Genomic DNA, 20,837 nt, shown 5'->3' on the forward strand with positions numbered 1-20,837 from the left:
CACCACGCAGAACCCCAACAGCCCACCCCTTTGCAGCCTGTCCCTACCAGCCACACACGCTTCAAGACACGACTGTTTTTTAAAATGCGAACAGGTCATTTTTAGTCTACAAACAATGGGGACTCTGCAGGTTATTAAAATCACATTTTTTCATTACAAACTTTTAAAATAGGTGCATTCCAGAAAACTGAAGAATGAGAAGCAAGAAGGACAAACTCTTGCTTACTGCCATCAAGTCAGAGCGACCCTATAGGACCGGGTAGAACGACCCCTGTGGGGTTTCTGAGACTGCAACTCTACAGGAGTCGACAGCCTCACCCTTCTCCCAAGGAGTGGCTGGTGGTTTCAAATTGCTCACCTTGTGGTTAGCGGTCCCACATGCAACCGTTATGCCACCAGGTGCGTGCAGAATCCCCACCCCCGTTGTGAATACTTACCAAGGCAAAGTCCCCAGCCAGGAGGATCTTAGCAACCAAGAACAATCTATACTGATTCAATCGGGAGACAAACAACATTCTGACTTTCTTGGTGAGAAAAATTTCTTAAAAGACCCAAATGACTCCCAACGCCGCTTCTGAAAGAATTCATGATCCGATCTGTGACTCCTAACGATTACCAAAGTGTGTGCTCGGCGTCAGGGAGGGCCAGTGCAAAGCCTTCCTCACCAAATGTAATGGTTTCTAGTCCTGAGGGGCAGGGAATGTCAGCCTGATCCTTCTGATGTGACCAAAGGAGTTACGCTTGTCCCTGACCGTGGTGGTGATTTGTGGTCTGTGTAGCTTCTGGCTGTGACTTGCTTCGATTCGGACTGACACATGTGTCCTGGGATGAGTGAGCCGCGGGGATCTGGGGCTGCCTCACGGAGCAGTGTTTACTCTGGCCCAGGATGCTCCGGCACCCATCCCTTTGCAGGCAGCGTCAGGTGCCAGGAGAAGGAGTTGCTAAAGGGCAAACCCAGCAGATTCCCAATTATTCCTGCATGACAAATGCTACTTCCAAATGGTGAGGCCCTCGAGGCGGGCCTGAGCAACACGGCCAGCTCTTCCTTATTAAAGGTCCGCGTTTCAGCAAGGACATGCCCTAATGAGGCTGGGATTGCACCTGCTCGTGTCAGTTCCGTTACACCCACTGTCATCAGAGGTGTCTGTAGCAGAGGGTCCCTGCCCCAAATACTGAGTGGATGTGAGCAGCACATTGGAGTGTTCAGGCCTTGTCTTACACACACACACACACACACACACACACACACGTGCCCCCAGCAAAGGACACATCACATTAAAACAAATGATGAGCTTCAAGCAGAGAGAGAATCCAGGTGAATGGAATAGATACAGAGACTCAGTAATGGGCCAGGAATAGATCCCGTTTCTGAAGAAAACGTTTCCGCCGGCCTTGTTGGAACCCCATTGTGAAGAATATCAAATTTCAAATACATAAGCCCCTTGTTTTAAAAACCTCCATAAGGTGACCAGATTGTAACCTTGGTAAAGCGGGACAAAAGCGGGACACCATTGATAAAATTCATATCCTGGCGAAATAGCCCCATGGCAGCCGAAAACCGTATACCCTAGCTTGTCGTGGATTCTTTCCAAAAGTCGGGACTTTTTAAAACGCCGCGGGACGCGGGACAAATTGTTAAGAATCGGGACTGCCCCACCAAAAGCAGGACGTCTGGTCACCTTATCCTAGTAAGGTATAAACATATATGTTAGGTAGCTAAGGCGAAACTGGCTTTTAATTTACCTGATATGTATGTTCATGTCTGACTCTTGAGTTTTTCCAAGACAAGGGTGTTTATGTATTTGACACGGCATGTTTATGACACTCACTCCTTGGGTATAGGTGACAGTGATGGTCTCTCATCAGTGGCAATAAGCCCCCACCCCAGTCCTCATCCCCTTCCTGCCTGGCCCTGTTTTCCAGAAACTCCGTTTGTCCCTGGCTTTCCTTGTGGAACTTAAGGCCAACATGTTTCAACTCCCCATGGCTCTCCCTGGGGCTGGCACCCCAGAATTGGTCTGTGGCCCCCAGGGCGCCTCTCTTTTACCCTGGGCCAGTCCCCTGGCACATCTGCTGTTAATGATCACCTTGCCTCGTGGGCCCACTCTGGCTCTCCTTTCCACTCTTGGTCTTATTCCAGGCTCCTCCCCAGACCCAGTTGCTTGCTGGCTCTGGTTCCTTGGATTCTAATTCCGTTTGCCACTCCTCCTCACCCTCACTGCGCTGACCCCTAGGCCGACAGTGACTCTGAGGTTGACCCTGTGGCTAGCCTTGGTTCCCATTCACGTGACTTAACTAGCAGGATTTTGATTTGTCAGCTGCTGTTTAACCTTCACAGCTCACAGGATGGCGTTCTGCGTGTGCATACATACATATACATACACACACACACATATACACATATACATATATACATATATATACATATACATACATACATACATACATACATACATATATATATATATCCCTGAAGGGAGGGGGCGGTTTCCCCACATTTGCTGTCTTTGGGAAATGCAGAAGGTCAGAGGGTCTAGAATCCCTTGAAGTTTCCCTCCTGGAGCTGTTGAGTCTGTTTGATGTTGGTGCGCCCCCGCCTGGGAGTCTTCAATGCACTACAAGCTCAGCTTTGCTCCACCTGGAGGTGGGAGGAAGAATAGGTTCAATTACTCAGAGCCCACTTTCTGGGACTGTGGTGATGTGCGACAATGTCACCACGGTGATGCACGTGATGGGTGACTCCTGCCCACCTTTCTGAGCTGCTCACCATGGGCTGAGGTTGTCAGGCAACAACCCTTCTGGTTTTGTAAGTCGCCACGCAAATCCTATCATCATTGATCAGCCTCCGTCAGACGTGCTTTGTGTAAGCACAATCCCACCTTGGCTCGAGCTAACTGCAGCCCCAGGGCTCAGCGATCCACTTACTAAACCCTGCTAGTACTCTTGGGGCTAGAATTGGTCAGTTTTTAGAAAACTCAAAGAAACTCACTCCTATTGAGTCGATCCCTTCTCAAGTAACCCTATAGGACAGGGTAGAACTGCCCCTGTCGCGTTTCAAGATTGTAACTTTTTATGGGAGTAGAAAGCCACCCCAGTGGGAGTGCCCTGGATCTAAATATCTATGAGGGGGTACCCCTACCCCCACAAAACCAGAATTGCGCTGGGCGGAGCTGTGCTTTTGTAGTATGCATTTCCCCCCCTAGGCGAGTGTCATGAAACTTGCTCTGAGTTAGTGCACCCAGTGGCATAGCCTGGGTTCTCTGGTCACAGTGAATTTTTTCATGAAAGCATTTTTGCTCAAACTTTGTTTTTTGTGATGGCTGATTTAAGAGAACAGTGTGCAGCTGTGAAATTTTGTTTCCTGCTTTGGAAAAATGCTGCAGACACTGTTGTGATATTGAACACAGCTTACGAGGACAGCGCTATGGGGAGAACTGAAATGTATGAGTGGTGTTCTCATTTCAAAAAAGATAAACTGTCAATTGATGACAAACCTCATTCTGGACTTCTGTGAACTTCCTGAAGGGATGAAAATGTCAACTTATAGTGCATTTGGATTTCGTTCCACCCGGTCAGACTGTTAATCAAGCTTTCTATGTAGCAGTTCTGAAAAGATTGCATAACAGTGTGCGACCAAAAAGGCCTGATTTGTGGCTGACAGGGGACTGGTTTTGCCACCATGACAATGTACCTGTTCACGCAGCCATCTCAGTGCACCAGTGTTTGGCAAAAAACCCAGCATGCCTCTCTTGCCCCACGCACTTGACTCACTTGACCTCACTCTGTGAGACTTCTTTTTGTTTCTGTGAATGAAGAGAGACATGTAAGGACAGTAATTTGATGACGTAGAAGAGGTGAAGAAAAAAATGAGGGAGGTGCTGTCAGCCATCCAAACAGATGAGTTGGAAAATTTTTTCCAAGGATGGAATCGCAGATTTGACAACTGTGTTAGGCATAATGGAGAGTACTTTGAAGGTGATAACGTTGTTTTGTAAAAAAAAAAAATTTAAACTACATGGCTTTGAAAAAAAACTACGTGTTTTTTAGGGAGGGGTGCCCCCCTCATACTCTAGTGGCAGTGGGTTTGCTGTGGGACCCGCTATGTACCAGTACTGATTTTTAAAAATCATTTTATTAGGGGCTCATACAACTCTTATCACAATCCATACATACATACATCAATAATGTAAAGCACATTTGTACATTCATTGCCCTCATCATTCTCAAAACATTTGCTCTCCACCTAAGGCCCTGGCATCACCTCCTCATTGTTTCCCTTCCCTCCCTGCTCCCCTTCCCTCATGAACCCTTAATAATTTATAAATTATTATTTTGTCATATCTTGCACTGTCAGATGTCCCCCTTCACCCACTTTTATGTTGTCCGTCCCCCAGGGAGGAGGTTATATGTAGATCCTTGTAGTCAGTTCCCCCTTGCCAACCCACCCTCCCTCCATCCTCCCAGTATCGCCACTCACACCACTGCTCCTGAATTCACTGTTTCCAGTTCCTATCTGTACCAGTGTACATCCTCTGGTCTAGCCAGATTTTTAAGGTAGAATTGGGATCATGATAGGGGGGGGAGCATTTAGGAACTAGAGGAAAGTTGTATGTTTCATCGTTGCTACATCGCACCCTGACTGGCTGTCTCCTCCCAGAGACCCTTCCATAAGGGGATCTCCAATGGCCTACAAATGGGCTTTGGGTCTCCACTCCGCACTCCCCCCCTCATTCACAATGATATGATTTTTTGTTCTGATGATGCCTGATATCTAATCCCTTCGACGCCTTGTGATCACACTGCACCAGAATTGATTTTCAGAACTCTTGAAACCATCTCTTTCCCAACAATATATTTTGTGGTAATGGAGGGTTCATAGACAGTTGTCACTACAAGAGATTCTGGTGGCCAGTCCTCTTTTTGCCTGAGTAAGACTCCGGTCCCTCCATCATGGTGAAGAATGGTGTTCCTCACCCTCTACACCCCCCACCCCAGCCTTGCCAAATGTGACCTGAATTAGGTTCTTGCTTTATGAAGAGAAAGGTTTACTTTTGAAAGACGTTGAACATAGCATGAGATTTTTATTTAGAAGTTCCTAGGGGGGAAGAAAGCCTTACAAGACTGGACTGCCAACCTCCTTATTTCTGGCTCTCCTTATGATCACTGAGCTTTTGAAAAGCTTCCCTGGAGCACAAGATTCTTGGGAAATTCCAGCAGATAGCAATGGGTTCTGGGAAGTGTAGCCCTGAGATATCATGGACTCCACGCATGCTCTGTTCCAACCTCCACTTTTTGCTCCTTCGCCTGTCTCATCGAGAATAAGGCAGAGGTCCCAGTCTCCCTTTCCCACTCTCTCCCGAAAGGGTGCCATCTTGGATCACAAGTATAGCATCACGAGCCGGCCCTGGCCGGGGAGACATCTGCTGAACCCAAGCAGATGGTCCCAGCTTTACTTACTCACCAGTGTGTGTGTGTGTGTGTGTGTGTGTGTGCGTGTGCGTGTGCGTGTGCGCGTGCATGTGCTAACCCCCACTGTCAAGTCTCCATTCCTCACGCTACCTTTTCCTACTCCCCATCCGGTGATGTCAGAGCCTTGTAAAGAAACCCCCCAAGAAAAGCGTTTTATCATGGCTGGGTGAAAGTTACCGGGCATCCACCTCCAGATGCATTTTGTCTCATGTCTGTCATCCCCTCCATGCACACCACTGCGCAGCCTCCGCCTCCGCCTCCCTTTTGAATTGCAGGATTCTGTCCGCACACCATCTGGGAGCTCCCCTGCCCCAGCTAGCCCCGGAAGGCCCATGACCACAGTGCGTTCCAGCGGGAAGTAAAGCGAGTTCACGTGCAGGCCGCGGGCAAGCAGAGGGCAAACCTCAGCAGGCAGGACCCTGGCCGACGACTCTGTGAACCGTGCGCATTCTCGTCTGTCATCTTCAAAAAGGAACCACCACCACCAGTTGGGGCCATCCCGGGGACGGGGATGCGTGGAGGTGGCTGGAAGTGTCCCTGCCAACTGCCTGCAGGCCCCCAGGTGCAGACAGGTGGACTGACGGACAGACGGGGCCGAGAAGTGCAGTCTCTTGGGGAACCGATTCAAGGGAGGTGCATCTGCCGGGCAGAGGCGGCACTGGAGGGTCAGCCTGCTGCAGCCCGGAAGTCGGAAGGGGAAGCAGTTCTAGCGGAGAGGGCCTTCTGCCCCCGACAGGGGTGGTCGGAGGTCCTGGCCAACAATAAGTACTTTTGTTCCTCTCTCTAGGTGGCGGCTACTATGGTGGTGGTGGTGGTGGTGGCGGCGGCGGCGGGGAAGACTCAGAGTCTGGTGGGTTTCTGAGCCCCCAAGCAAAGAGCCCCAGAGAGGCGGCCTAAGTGGGTCAGGGTGGGCGGAGATACAGACCAGCCTTCTTTTTTGTTCCCCAACATGGAAATCAAGCGGGGAGAGGGTTCTTTTCATACTTTCACAGATAGCTGGGGGGAGGGGAACGGACTCTGTGGCTGGGGAAGGAAAGGAGGTAGCCACCAGAACCCGAACTTGAATCTGATCCTGTCTCTCTGCCTCCCTCCCCGGGCACCCTCTCTGGTCAGGAATGTCTGCTGAGACCGGCACCGTGGCCGGCATAGCCAGTGCTCTGGCCATGGCCCTGATCGGCGCCGTCTCCAGCTACATCTCTTACCAGCAGAAGAAGCTCTGCTTTCGCATCCAGCGTAAGTGGGGTCCCTGCAGCCTGCTGCCCCACTTCTCAGACCAGGGAAAGGAAGGGAGGGCATGGGAGCAAACTGCAGACTGTGACCGTGACCGTGACCATGACCATCCAGAACGCTACTTCCCAGGGACCATATTTTTGTGAGGCCCAGTGACCAGGGAGATGGGCCCTTCCTTTGGAATGGGTGGGCTGCTGAACTCCTGTACCGGCTCAGGCTTTACCCAAGGGCAGGCCTCTGGCCCATGGCCCATTGGGCAGCGCACTGAAGCCAGTGATTAGTGGCCAGTCTCTTTGACACTTTAGAAGTGGTTGTCTGGGTGCCTTCGCCTCTCCCACACTCCCTTCCTGACCTGGAACCTCCTGGGACGCTCCCCCACCCCCATCCCCGCTGTGGTCCCAGGCCTGGAGCGAGACCCTTCTTTTTGGCCCCACCTATCCATCCCATCGCCCTGCCAGTCCTGGGCCAGCACCCCTACTGGATGCTTCCTGCCAGCCAAAGCCCCATTGCAGGCTCACTTCTGTCAGGGCACCTGCCCTTCCCAGCAGCCTCAGCGGTGCAGTCCACTCCTTGCGGCCCCCAGGCAGCCCCTCCTTCGTGACGACCCTTGGGAGAGTGGCCTCCGTGTCTGTCTGACCCCCTTCACTCTGGACCCTCTGCCCTGTGATAGACTGTGTGGTTTGTCCACTGAGGAGCCGGTAGCAGTTTGCACTGAGCACAGAGGCGTGGCCTCCTGTCCCTTCCCATCCGGTGGGAGCCGGGCTTTGGGGACTGTGGCCCTTCAGTGCCCAGGTCCATGTGTCTGGTGGGGACTGTGTGTGTGGCCACATCCTCATCTCTGTGTCTTGTCTTCAGATGCAGCAGATGGTGAAGGTAAAGACGGGCAGACCTCCCTCCCGCTTTGGCCTCAATGCCCACTGCCCACTGCCCACCGCCGCCACTGCCCTGTCTTGCTCCTTCCCTGGCACTCACCTGCCTGGCTGCCACTGCTGTCAGCTTTCAGCTTTCCCCAGAGCCACCTATCAGAGCCTCTGGGCCCAGGCCTGAGGGACTAAGTTTTGAGATCCATAGGGGTGGCCTGTCTGGGACTCAGATGCCCCTTAGTGGCTGCTCGCTGAGCAACAGACAGGGGAGTACCCACCACGGGCCAACTCTGGGACTCCTGCAGGGAGGGCTCCTTCCCAGGCAGCCCTGCCAAAGAGCCGCCCCCACATCTGGTGGGGGCATTGTGAGCCCGGTGCCCTCAGTAGGGCCACCATACTAGGGGCTGGCTCCCAGGAGGTGCCCGCAGCCCTGGCAGAAAGAGGAGCGTGCAAGGTGGATAGGCCTGGGCCTTGGAGGGGCCTGCACAGCTAAGGTATCCTGTCCCTACGTGCCAGGGGATGTGTGCCGGGGGTGGGGCCCTGTGTCCAGCCTGGGCCCACTCAGTGGCCTGCATGCCATCTGCAGAGGATTTTTCTGTCAGTCCCAATCAGCGACTGGGATAGCAGCTGCTCCTGCCTCCAGGGGGCTGGCCCGCCTCCTCCAGGTGGCTTTGCTCACATCTATCAGTCATTGCTTAGCTCCCTTTCTGGCCTCGGGCACCTGGGCTGGCTCTGAGCCCCTCCATCCACCCCCTGCCTGGGTGGCTGCTCTCCTTGGGGAACCAGTGGCCAGGCCTTTGGTGCGTGTTGCTGGTGCTCCTAAGGAGGAAGAGAGAGCTCCCGACAACATGGCCTCTGGCCTTGGGACTGGGGACCCCGCGTCTGTCGCTCACGCTGCCCTTTGCCCTGCCTTGCAGAGGGCCTCAACGCAGACTACGCTAAGGGGGAGAACCTAGAAGCCGTCGTGTGCGAGGAGCCGCAAGGTAAGCAGACCGCCTCACAGCCAGGGCCCTCTAGCTCAGGCTGGGCTCCGCCTTGGCTCACATGCAGGGCTGTTAGGTGCCCGTAGTTCAGGGAGATGAGGGTGGTCAGGCTGGGGAGGACCCTGGAGCAAGGTCGAGAAGGGCAATGGTGCTTGAAGGGCCGGGAGACTATGGGATTGAAATCACCTCTCCGCTCTTAAAACCTGCCAGGCCGAATGGGGTCCGTGCGCCTGAGTCACTGTCATTGTTCAGGTACCCTGTCAGCAGCCTTGGGACAAGCATCCAGTTTGACAGACCTGGGAAGCTGAGCATAGTTGGCCCTGGGGCTGGGATCAGCGTCCAAGGGAGGTGTCCACCGTTCCTGGGCCAAATGTAGAGGAGGATTACGTCTGGCTTCTCCCTTCTGGACCAGGCAGAACCCCGTCCGTGCGTCCTAACCAGGCCTCTGTTTTTCCCTAGTGCAATATCAGGCACTGCAGACCCAGTCGGCAGAACCTCCGCAGCAGTCTGAGCAGCCCCGGATCTGAGGCAGCCTACCTACGTCCCAGCCCCTTTCCTTCGAACCCACTGCTGCTGTCAACGTTATTGGCTTCTCATTGCTTGTCTTTCTCCGGAGCTGCTCTTGGGTTTGGCCCGGTGCATGGGGTGGGCCGCCCGCCTATCGGGCGCTCGTTCGCAGAGACATGAAGCCAGCACTGAGAGGGAGGACGGTTGGGCTAGGGGACAAGAAGACTTGAACCTAGGGCTGCGTGCCTCACAGACCTGCTGGCTCAGTTCTTCGTGGTGGGCCTGCCCAAGGCAATGGCCTCAAAACGTGTAAATAGAGTGAACCCCTAGCAGACAGCCAGTGTTTGGAATGTCCCTGGAGCCCCTGCAGGGAGATACCCAGTCAGCACCAAGTCGTGCCATACACACACATGTAGATATGCATGCTCATGTGCCCACACACACCACCCAGAGGGGCAGTTTTATTTTGGAGGACAGGTGCTGGCCGTCCGAAGAGCTGATCCGAAGAGACATTCTGGGATTTCAGAGGCAACAGGTGCCTCGAGATTGTCTGCTCTCGGAGATGATGAGTCTTCTGGATCAGCAGGGAGCCGCCTCCCAGGCGCGACTCATCTCATTCCATGGGGCTGACTGGACTTGTGCTGCCCGGACTCATTTACACATTGGGAATGAGTTTTGTATCCCCACTCCTCCCTTACCAACTCTCCTTAGCCGACAACAGTTCACATCAACGACACGAGTAAAAGCTCTCCTCCCAATAGCGGTGTGAGGTCCCAAAGGAGAGGCATGCTGGTGGGGCTGGTTAGGTGTCAATGTAGCCTGGGCTGAGATTCTCAGTGGGTTAGTAGGTGTATGATAATGTCAGTTGGCAGTTCTATAATGATGTCAATTTGGCTCCTGTGTAATGATGTGGGTCATCCTTCCATTTGTGATCTGACATGGCCCTCCCTTTGTTACATCATGCCAATTTTCACACAGCGACCTCGTCTTTAGAACCTAACGATGTTAGTTAGTAAGGAATGAGTATACTGGGTAGGAGGGGAATTGGGGGAGACTGTGCTGCCCATGCACTCTTCATATATTCTTATTTTACTACCCAGAGTACAAATATCAAGAATGAGCACTGACGCCAACAGCATGCTTGGGGATTGAACACAAATACTTTTGGGGCAGCGGGGGATTGCTTGCTTGGATTTTGACACACATTATGTCGGGAGACTAGCCATGCTACTTGACCGACTCTGACAAAGGGCACTCTGGGCTAGTCAAACAGTGGGAAACATTGGAACTCAAGGGCCAGAGCAGTCTGGTTTGAAATGGAGCAAAGCTGGCCTCTTGGAATGTTTTGTGTGGCTCCAGTGTCAACTAGAGTCTTGCACCTTGACTGCTTCCGAGTGATCCGTCAATAGGAGGTTAGGATCCTAGGGACAGTACACCACAGGCCGCTGGACACTGCCAGGCAATTCCTTTATGGGCCTGAAGTGGGATGAAGCACGCTGGCTTCTGAGGGGGACCACTGACTCCAAATAGCCTCCCCCTCTCACCCCAGCTACCATCCCATATGCTGCATGCCCCGCACGTTTGTGTGAAAAACAAGTTGGAGCGCTGGGGCTCCAGGCTGCTTCTAGGATCGACGCCTGAAAACGCCATCCACTTTTGGCCTCTTGGGGCTTCCCAGGCTCTGGGGCCATTAACAAGGTATCCCCTTTGGCCTGCCAGTCAGGCTTGTCTGATGGTAAAGACTTGGGCACCATTCAGCTGCTGGGCAGGAAGCCAGCTCGGTGGGATGGCCTTAGGCAAGGGCTCCCTTCCTGCATCCCCCCAGCTCCCTTGGTGCAGCTGGTTGCCAGAACCTCGGTACACAGAAGGTAGCTTGGCAAATGCACACATGAAGATCAGCCTGCCTCCTGGCCCCTGGGGCACTCCACCTTCCAGTTAGGGGACTGAGGGGGTGGGGAGCCAAAAGGAGTGAACTTCAGAGTGCCCACAGCCGCTTACCTTGGAGGAAAAGGAACAAAGAAAGGTCCAGTGTGTATGGTACCAAGTCCAGGTCCGGTGGGGCACCCTGAGCAGGAGCTCTGGGCCACTCCGGTCCAGGGTTGGAACTGGTTCTCCGAGGAAGAAGGGCTGGATTGTCGGGGTGTGTGTTTCCATGGGACGTGTGACCTGCCCAGTGTTTGCATCAAAGTCGAGCCTAACAGGCTAGAGTATGAGGTGGAAGTTAGGCACTTCCACTGTCAGGTGACACCATGTCCCCTAGAATAATCTATGGTGGATTCCACCTGGGTCCACTCCTCCTTAGTCAAAGGACTTTCTCTAAAAATGTGGTGGTCATGACTTGGTCCTCCTCATTGGGCAGCTTAATGACAGGCTCGTGGAGGTGGCCCGTTTCAGCTCTCATTGTAGGCAGCTTCTAAGGTCTGGCCATGCAGGAGTGTGGCCAATGTCGCTTCCAGAAGGCCGGCTATTGATCCAGTGCTGCCCAGGTGGGGGCTGGGAAGTGGCTGAGCTGCAGCTGGAACCTTGGCTCATGACTACCCAGCCTAGCCCCTGGCCTTGAGAGGGAGCCAGGGCCCCGTGGAGACTCTAGGCGGAGGTGCGAGGGTGCCCTGCAGCTTGGCTCAGACCAGATTCTCTGCAGTGATATCAGGCTTCCTAGCGAGGTTGGAGGGTGCTCAGGGGCCAAACCAAACCTGTCAACCCGAATTGACCCTTAGAAGCAGTTCTGTTCAGCCAGTCAACTGACAAGAGCGGCCCTGTAGCCTAGCTTCTATGCGTGCTGGGGCTGACAGCTGCCTGGCAAGGGATTTCCTGGGCCCCCTCCCCCTCCCCCTGCTCCCTCTCTGCCACAGTTGGGTGGAGGGTCACAGACATGTAGTCCTTCAGAGTGAGCTGCAGGAGATGATGCGACACCATGCAGCCTTCCCCACCCCAGCATGGGCAGAGTCCCCAGCTACCCTGGGAGTAGGAGGCCCAGGGGCTGCTCAGGCATCCCCACCCCCTAGCCAAGTCCCCTGTGTTTTCTGTACGTCACAGCTTCCAGCATTACAGACCTGGAAGCTGACTGCTGGCTGGTATATTGAATCCACCTATGCCTACCCCACCGTGCTCCCGGGGCTCAAGCCTGTGCAGGCCCTTCCTGGACAGGAGTGGTTCAGAGCCCAGAGGAAGGGGCTGATCCCCTATTTTGTTTCAGAGAAAAACATGACAGAAATTCCTATAAAGAGGTGGCAAAAAAAAAAAAAAGCACACGCAGGAGCAAACAGTATCATTTTAATTAGAGATCGAAACAGTGCATCAGATGAGGCAAAGACAAGACTGTACCAGCTTTTTAAAAACCTGAACCGGGAGGGCTTTCCATTCTCGTACATTTGAATACACCAGAGAAAGAACTGGTGTAAGCAACCAAACTGCACCCCGTTGTTTTTGCAAGGGCCTAGGATGCTCATGGAGCGAGCCTGGTGTGTGGGAGGGGGTTGTGTGCCCAGCAACCCTGCCCCATCAGCCAGACCCAGCAGGCTAGCTCGCTCTGGGCTGTCACCACACGAGGGCAGCTGGCTGAGAAAATGCGTTTCACAGCACCCCAAAAACAAAACAAATTTATCAATGAATACACTTTTGTTTTGTGTTTGGAGCACAAATTGGAAGCTCAGTTCAATTCATTTAGGATTTGGAAGCACACAACTGAAGCGGGAAGCCTGGAGCCCTGATTTCATAGAAGGTTCTAAGCATTTGCCTGCAAAGTTCTTTTGAAGAACACGTTCTCAGAACCAGGTGAATCGCAAGTTGTACTTCGAAGCACCTAGGCATTTGAGACGATGGAGGGCGGTACTGAGTGGCCTGCCCCGGGCGAGCTGTAACCTGGCAGTGGGGTTCTTCGGGAACAAGGGAACCATCAGTACTGGGAGCTCTAGCCCCGGCAGGAGCGACTGAGCCCTGCGGTAGCCATCCTCTGCTCTTTCGAGCAGCGGCTACCAGCACACAGTGGCGGCCTTGGGCGTCGCTGCGTGCACGCCTGCTGGAAGAGCTGCTCTGACAGAAGGCAGGCTGAGAGCTTTGGGTTTCCCATCCCAGAGCAAGAGGGTCCCCGGCCAGTTTAAGTGGCAGGATGGCAGCCTGGTTACAGACGCTCCTCACCCCAACGGACTGGAGCTTTTGGGGACCGGTTTCTCCCGGCCGGCTGACTATCCTAAACATAAAAAAGGGGCATAGGAAAATAAAGGCTTGTTTCTCTTTTTAAAAATACCCTCTCTGTACACAGCAGTAACGGGCAGGCAGGCCGGGCGTGCAGGTACCTGGGAAGCAGTCCTCAGGTTGTGGCAGGGCTGCAAGCAGCCAGGACCGCCACTGTGGGAAGCGGGTTGGGGTTTGGAGGGAAGGTTTCTGGCTGGAAAATGCCCTTTACCCAGAGTATTGCACTCCTTCACTCTAATGGCACCAAAGCCGCCTGACCGTAGGAGGTGGCTCACGGGGCTGAGCTATTGGCGACAGAAGAACAGGCTGCTGACGAAACAAAATGCACTGGCACGGGGACTTGGGTGGAATTGGCGGCCAGCCACATGGGCGGCCCGCGGCTGGAGGCCACAGGACTGAAGCCCAGCCCATGAGCTCCGCCGCAGCGGTTGGCCAGTCGGGCGGCCGCAAGGTGCTGGCCTGAGGCCTCAGACTGACGTTTGCAGCGGGCTGGCCGCATGCGCAGGCGAAGAGCCGCGCTCCGAGGATGACGAGATGGAGCGTGCGGCCACCTCGCGCTGCAAGTCCTCCACCCGCTTCTGCAGCTCCGTCCGCACAGCCAGGAGCTCCTTGAGATTCTGGTGGATTGGCATCTGCAGGGAGACAGACAGCTCAGTGACCAGGTGCCCCCAAGCGCACTGCTCTCTTCTGGAATGAAGGCCTGCTTGAGCCGGTCTCAGGAGCTTGACTCTGGGGCTTTCCGTATGGGCAGTTGGCCCCTTGTCATCTCCCCGAACACTGTGCCCCACACACGCTCCCAGGAACCAGTAATACGCTTGCCTCTCCACGCACTCTCACGTAAGTAGGGACAGACACCATTTCTTGGGGCCCACTGGCTTCCTGGCACCTCAGAGTGGCCGGGATTGTGCTCCTGCTTCCCGCGGTGGGCGACCTGCAGGGCCATGGGCGCAGGTCCGGTGACGTTGGTCTGCTCCTAGTCAGGCCTCGGGCCTTCGGGGAAGGTTCCTGGGAGTGGAGGTGCTGGGTCACGTGGGAACTTTGGGCACTGGTGGTGCGGTGGGTTTGAGCCCAACACAGGTTCCAGCCTGCTTCCGTCCAGATGGGCAGCCTCGGGAAGCTAAGAGAGCAGGTCTACTCTGTTCCCTTAGGTCGCTAGGAGTCAGAGGCGTGGCTATGTCTACTTTAATGTGGCTCTATTGGTTTTTCAAGGCAATGTTTTAACCTTGAGACACTGGGAGGGCTGTCATCACGATTTCAACCCAGGGCTCCTCGGACGGCGGAAGTGTACGCTGTCACGCCCAGTCATTTACCAAGTGCAGCGACCCCTTTCACGAGGGCAGTGCCTGCCCAGGGTCCTTTGGGGGTGGGGCTTGCCCTCTGCCTCTACTTTCCTGAGGAGGGTAGCTGGCGGCAGGCTGGTTCAAGAGAGACCACCAACTGCAAACCCATCAGAGTCCTCGCTCCCGTACTTTTTACAACTGAACTTTGAGCGAGGTTCTGCGGACATATGGGTGCCCGCAGCCAGAGCGAGGCTTAGTGGCAGGCAGAACAGGGGCGCCCACTGCCGGATGGGCACTCCTCTGCTCTTTTAAATCGTCCCTCAGGAGGCTCTAGTCTAGACAAAAGGAGCTCGGGTTGTCTACGGCACGAAATGATCTACAGTCACTGCCCACCAGGCAGATAACAAGTTAGGCTGGGCACCCCGTTTTCTGTCTCCCGGGCCTCCACTCCCCCTGCCCGTTCGTCCCAGTGGCATCCTCCATGTGTGCACTGCTCCTTCCTCACCAAGCTCAGCTTCATCCTGTGACAACATGGGGACCGCCACCAAGGGCACAGACCAGGGGTGTGGGTGGATGGGGGTCACTGTCTACTCCCCTAGTTACCCCGTCCCTCTGCAGGTGCAAGACAGAGTGTGCCAGGGTAAAAGCAGCGCCCACTAGGCTAAGAACATGCCTCTCTGGCGGCCCTGGGAAGCTGGGGGCAAGGGATACCGCCACAAGAGAATATTGTTCACTGTGCAGGCCCTGGTGGCCACCACGTGACCCTACCAGTTCAGGCCCAGGTATACCTTGTGGCTAATATGGCCAGCAGAAAGAGATGCCCCCAGGCTGCAATGTAGCCCCGATTCCAGAAAGTGCACAGACACAAGCCTAGGGCTGCTAGCGTGAGTGGCACAAGCCAAGCTGGTCCCTAAGGAAGTGGGCGGCCTGATGGGCCTCCTCAGAGCTGGGAGCCCACCGTTCTGCTCATCTGCACCTTGCCCCAGGCTCCACTGCCATCTGTGCTGACAGGCGATCTAGATCTAAAACACGACATGGGCCTTGTCAGACAACTCCATGTGCTTCCAAGTGAATTCCATGGCCCCTGGGGGACAGTCTAAACCCCTATGGCATGCCACCTGGCCACCCGATCAACTTTAGCTAGTTGTGGCGTCTCACACTGGCTGCTGAGTTGCAGCATGTGTGTAAAGCGCCCAGGCTGGGCACGCGCTAGCTAGACGGTCCGGTGGTAGCACTACCACAGCACAATTGGCCTTGTCATCATCCGCAGGCCCCATTTGCCAAGTAGCATTGGCACAGAGCTGGTCTCAGCCCTGGGGAATTGTGTGCAGGTCAGGGTAGGAGATGTGTGTGCAGACAGCCCGCCGGCAGAGGGCGCTGCTGTGATGGGAAGGTGCTCTGGGCCAGGGTCAGGCCGGATCATGTGAGCACACTGAGCAGCAGGGTCCACTGCTTTCCCTTCCAATAGCAGCTCTGTGAGGCTTCTTGTGAATGGTGAAGAAAGTCTGTGGATCCTCGACCCTGCTGAATCACCAAGGAAAGCCGGTTTGGAGCTCCTTCTGTGGGGACTACTCTGTAGTCTCTTGGCACCCCGCCCTCCAAAACAGCCTGGCAAAAACTGAGGCAGGGCAGGAATGGGCAGCGGTGGGCTGGGAGTTCCTGCCTTGGGGAAGTACAGGCCCTCTCAGGCAGCATTGTAAGCAAAGCCTGGCTACTTCTCCAGCCCCTGCAAGTTCAGGCACACCTGCCATTTCCAAAGAGTCTTCTCCCTCAGTTTGCATCTGGGCTGGATTCTGTCTGGACCCAAACAATTGTGCCCAAGCTGACCTGGAACTTCTCTCCACCTCTGAGGAAATGGTCCAGGGAAGATGTATGGTTAGGGGTATTGACACCATTTCCCCTCTTCACAGGAAGCCCGACTCCTACCCACAGCTGCCTTGGCTTGTTTTTGGCATTGCTATGTCACCCTGTATCTGGGAACCTCCCACAGAGCCCCAGGAAGCCCCTGAAAGGCCACTTGGAGGAATCACCAGGAGACTCGGGGGTGGGGGGGCTTCAACAGCAGAGGGCATAGTGGAGAGAGGTTTAACACTAGCCCAGCAGGCTGCTGGGGGGCGGGGTGGGCGGGGATTCTGGAAAGTGAAGAAGTAAACAGACATACCTGAGGTCGCATTCGTGGATTCCATCGTACATAGTAGTTTACCCATAATTCCAAATGACTCAGGCTAGCAACTGGGTACAGCACGTGGTGCTCATAGTTCACAAAGAAGGGGTTAGAGAATTCATCGAGTTGGCTATTGATATAGGACCACAACGATACAGTCTTTGTATATACATCCTAAAAAGCGAAAAAGGGGAATTTACTCAAATAAATGCCATTCACCATCATATCAGCATGAGTTGGCCTGCAATCGAGGAAAGGATGTGAATTAGTAAGGCAGTGAATTCATTGTGCACTCCAAGCCGGGCGGAGCAGGGACTTAATGCTGGGGACCAGTTGTTCTCTGGGGCTAACCTAGCTGCTGAGGTCGGCGGAAGGTGGAGCTGGAACTTTCTAACAATCCCGGGCTGATGGGGGTAAGAGAATCTAGACCCACCGAGAAGCAATGAATGTTTGCCCCTGAGGAGTCTGTTAGGTGACTGTTCACATTAGGCAGCGGGGGTAGGCTTTACAGCTGAGGGGGGGGCCCAGCTGAAGCGACTTTGTGCAGAGAAGTACACACATCACTAAGGTGATAGCCAGCACCCGGCCCCACAGGCCCAGGTCATGCTGCCCAATGGCAGCGTCAAAATGAGAATGCTCAAAGTCAAAAGGAGACACTGCCTGCTGCTTGGGTCACAAGCTTGCATACTTCCTCCCAAGCTGCCTACACACAGGCCCTTCATTGATGACCTTTCTGTGTGTGTGTGTTTTACAGAAATTGTATTCATGAGCTGATGCCAGGGGCTTAGGTGGAGAGCAAATGTTTTGAGAATGGTGAGGACAATGAATGTACACGTGCTTTACACAATTGATGTGTGTATGGATTGTGATAAGAGTTGTATGAGCCCCTCATAAAATGATTTTAAAAAAATTGTACTTATGTGGGTAAAACCCAGGAGTCATGCAAGGGGGCAGGATAAGCAGAGTGAGCATGAAAAAGGGCCACTTAGTGGGGCTTGAGCACGCGGGCTGCAAAATGGAGCAGCCCTGGAGGTGGGGTAAAGATGGAGCTCAGCAAGCCATGCTGACGGCAGGGCCACATCAAGATGCCCACCTAGTGGGGCTGTGTCCCCTGGGCCCCCAGGACTGGACGCCCTGGGTGGGGCTGGCACCTGCTCCTGGTACAGCCGGCCCCACTCGGCAGCGGCTCTGGTCGGAGAGTAGGGCTCTAGCAGGCTCACCTCCTTGAACCGTTGTTGTTCACAGTTGCATAAAAAAGTACCGAAGAGACAGCTATAGAGGTGGTCCAAGATTGTCAGCAAGAACAGCTCGTTGAACTCGAAAGCGGACGGGAACTGCAATGGCGAGAAGACAGAGGTTTGGCTGGGAAACAACCGACCAGACAGGGCCCCAGGGAATGCGGAGCCTGCTGGCCCAGCTGGTACAGATCCTCTGGGCCTCTCTGGGGGGTGGGGCCATAAAATGTGCCAGCTGCATGGAGGAGCCTCATGCTGGCTGTAGCATGAAATCCCTGTGTCTTAGGGGTTGGTGGCAGGGAATGTAGACTGGTCAATGACAGGCTCTGGAAAGGCCCTGGGGTGGTGGTGAGTCCCAAAGAGGAGCTGGCTCTCTGGGGAGCACCTTTCTGGCTGATGATCGACTGGGTGAGGGAGGGACCAGACTCTGGCCCTGCAGAGGTACATCCAACACTCAGGGGAAGCACCTCCTTTAAGCCACACTTTACTGTCTCTTGTTCCTGGAAAGACCCCAACTCAAGACTTGGAGGTTAGACATCAGGGACGAAGCAGGTACAGCCATGGGTCAGCTAGGTCAAGGAAGAGGGCCTCCTGTAGAGGCACGCCTGCTAGGAGCCCTGGTGGAGTCCACAGTGGACTGCTAACCAGAAGGTCAATCGCTTGAACCTACTGGCTACTCCATAGGAGAAAGATAAAGCAGTCCGCTCCCATAATGATTCATAGCCTCGGAAAATCTGTGGGCCACTTGTTCTTTGTCCTCCCATGTCACTATGGTTCAGAAGCCACTCAAGCCCTGGTAGCACTGTGGGACTCGAGTTGGGCTTCTAACTGCAAGATCAGCAGTTCAAAGCCCCTGATGACAGCCATGGGAATGCTGTGGGGCAGGTCCACCCCACTGTCTCGTGGTGCTGAGTCTGGGTCAACTTAAGGACAGCGGGGTTGCTTTCTTGGGTGCACTGGGGTGTGGGAGCTGCTGTTAAGCCTTGGCCCTGGGGTGGGAGCGGCTATGGCTGGCGTCAGGATGTGGGTTGTGCTATGTGCTAGCTGTCAGTGACAGGGCTGTTGGCTCATTGGGGGCCCTGGAAGAAGGCCACCATGGCAGCGGTCACAGTGACATGGGCTGTTTCTAATGTTCTGCATATCTCTACAGCGACTGGACTCCACAGGGGCTAAGTCGGGGAGGGGTCCAAGGGATACAGACACAGGGCTTCGCTGCGAAGGAAAGTGCAAGCGCCTGTCGATCGCTCAACCCGGAGCGCTGGGCTGCTTACCTGTCTTGTCATCTGCCACACACAGTCAACAAACTGGAGAAATATTGGGGACCTGTCTGCGTCAGCGTGGTTGTCATTCCCGTGGCCCACACGCTGCAGGAGAGAAAAGAGGAATTAACTTCCGGTTCATGTATGTCCCCTCGCATTGCCTCAGGAATCAGGTCTCAACTGTCCACCCCAAGGTTGACCAGGTCACTGGACACAGAGGAAGCCTTTCAAAAGGGGGCCGCTCCCACTGGCATATGGAATGCTCCCTCACACACCGCCTACCAAAGGCTCCCTCACACCCCCTGCCACTTTCCAGAATTCTCAGGAAGTCTGGGAGTCAAAATCAAGATAGGGTTTAATGCCAAGGACAGTTGGGGGTGGGGGTGGGGGTAACTCATACCCTTAAGAGCCCAGAATTGTGGTCCATTCCTGCCTTTGCACATTTTACAGGATATCAGTGTTTTCACACCTAAGGGCATGGATCTTGGTAAACAGGCTTAACAAACATCCCCGTGTCCTCCAACCAGCCAACCCGTATTCGAAAGGAAGGCTTCAAAATGGACCACCAAAGGAGGGGCCTGGTAAGAAGGAAAACCACTATGGAAATAGAACACAAGCATCACGGGAAAGACACAGTGTATGAAACTGCCGCCCCAAGAGACACAAAAAGTCAGAGACAGATGGAGAATCAGCAACATCTCTGAGAATCCCAATGGCAGCGCACTTCTGAAGTGAGAACTTAAGGTACCTGAGGGTTTTGCAAGTCCACAAATAAAGGCTCTATCAGTTTTCAGCTCACTGTCATCACGTTGATTCTGACTCACAGTGACCCTATAAGACAGAGTCCAATTGCCCCTGTGGGTTTGCAGGACTGCAACTCCTTATGGAAGCAGAAAATCTCATCTTTCTCCTGTGGAGGGGCTAGGTGTGAACCGCTGACCTTGCGGGGAGAAGCCTAGGGCTTCCCTACTCTGCCGCCAAGGGACCTCCTTCAGGGTGTGGACAGACCACACGATTTAACCATGCATGTGCTGATGGGTTTTGAAAAACTCCTCATCCTCCTCCTTTTTGTATTTTCCTCGCCAGGCAGGTTCCCAATAAAGTTCACTGGCTGACAACTACAGGGCTGGCTGGCTGAGAGGAGAGGGTTATGGGCTCAAAATTTGGCAGTAGCTAAGAGACCATTGGCAAGTAGAAGCCTTGGACTCTAGTCAGTAACCGTTAAGGAAGAATTTGCATAAAAAGGCTTACCACACTCCCACAGCCATCAACCCCACCCCAACTCCTGACGACCCCATAGGGTAGCTGGACAGGAGCAGCTGGTCAGCCCAAACTGAGTTACCAAGTAACCCAGTACCACACCAGGGCTCCTTATAAAAGTAGCAAAACCCAACCAAACTCACTGCCATTGCGTCAATTCTGACTTACAGGGACTACAGGACAGGGTGGAACTGCCCCTGTGGGTTTCCAAGACTGTTACTCTTGATGGGAGTGATATGCTCCTTTTCTCCCGGTGAAACCTTTGAATTCTATCTGTCATCAGGGTCCGATTTTGTGTCTTCTTTTCCAACACTAATGTTTAAAGTAAGAGCAGGTAGTGAATTGTTGCCAGAATTGGACCATGGACCATGCCCTGTGCTCAGCCCTGGGAAC

The 20,837-nt window shown here is 54.1% G+C and overlaps 2 protein-coding genes across 10 annotated transcripts in view; one reads left to right on the plus strand and one right to left on the minus strand.

The window, feature by feature from the left end:
- The window catches only part of CD99L2 (CD99 molecule like 2), a 60,740-nt gene extending 50,707 nt beyond the window's left edge, over window positions 1–10,033 (plus strand). For 3 of the 4 annotated variants that reach the window (XM_045285469.1, XM_045285468.1, XM_045285472.1), the window contains exons 6-10: window positions 6,257–6,319; window positions 6,583–6,702; window positions 7,555–7,572; window positions 8,480–8,545; window positions 9,005–10,033. In XM_045285469.1, the coding sequence (XP_045141404.1) occupies window positions 6,257–6,319; window positions 6,583–6,702; window positions 7,555–7,572; window positions 8,480–8,545; window positions 9,005–9,072 (335 nt within the window). In that variant the 3' untranslated portion in view covers window positions 9,073–10,033. The remainder of the gene's footprint in view (window positions 1–6,256; window positions 6,320–6,582; window positions 6,703–7,554; window positions 7,573–8,479; window positions 8,546–9,004) is intronic. The other variant, XM_045285471.1, reaches the window with a different exon arrangement.
- Window positions 10,034–12,305: 2,272 nt separating this feature from the next.
- MTMR1 (myotubularin related protein 1) overlaps window positions 12,306–20,837 on the minus strand; it is a 42,825-nt gene continuing 34,293 nt past the window's right edge. For all 6 annotated transcript variants that reach the window (XM_004715605.2, XM_030889018.2, XM_013007972.2 and 3 more), the window contains 4 exons: window positions 19,197–19,289; window positions 17,911–18,024; window positions 16,688–16,864; window positions 12,306–13,878 (listed from right to left, as the gene is read on the minus strand). In XM_004715605.2, the coding sequence (XP_004715662.2) occupies window positions 13,714–13,878; window positions 16,688–16,864; window positions 17,911–18,024; window positions 19,197–19,289 (549 nt within the window). In that variant the 3' untranslated portion in view covers window positions 12,306–13,713. The remainder of the gene's footprint in view (window positions 13,879–16,687; window positions 16,865–17,910; window positions 18,025–19,196; window positions 19,290–20,837) is intronic.

The sequence above is a fragment of the Echinops telfairi genome, unplaced genomic scaffold (genome assembly GCF_000313985.2).
Source record: "Echinops telfairi isolate 266 unplaced genomic scaffold, ASM31398v2 ScPeMD7_7472;HRSCAF=8510, whole genome shotgun sequence".
In the NCBI taxonomy this organism is placed as follows: Eukaryota; Metazoa; Chordata; class Mammalia; order Afrosoricida; family Tenrecidae; genus Echinops; species Echinops telfairi.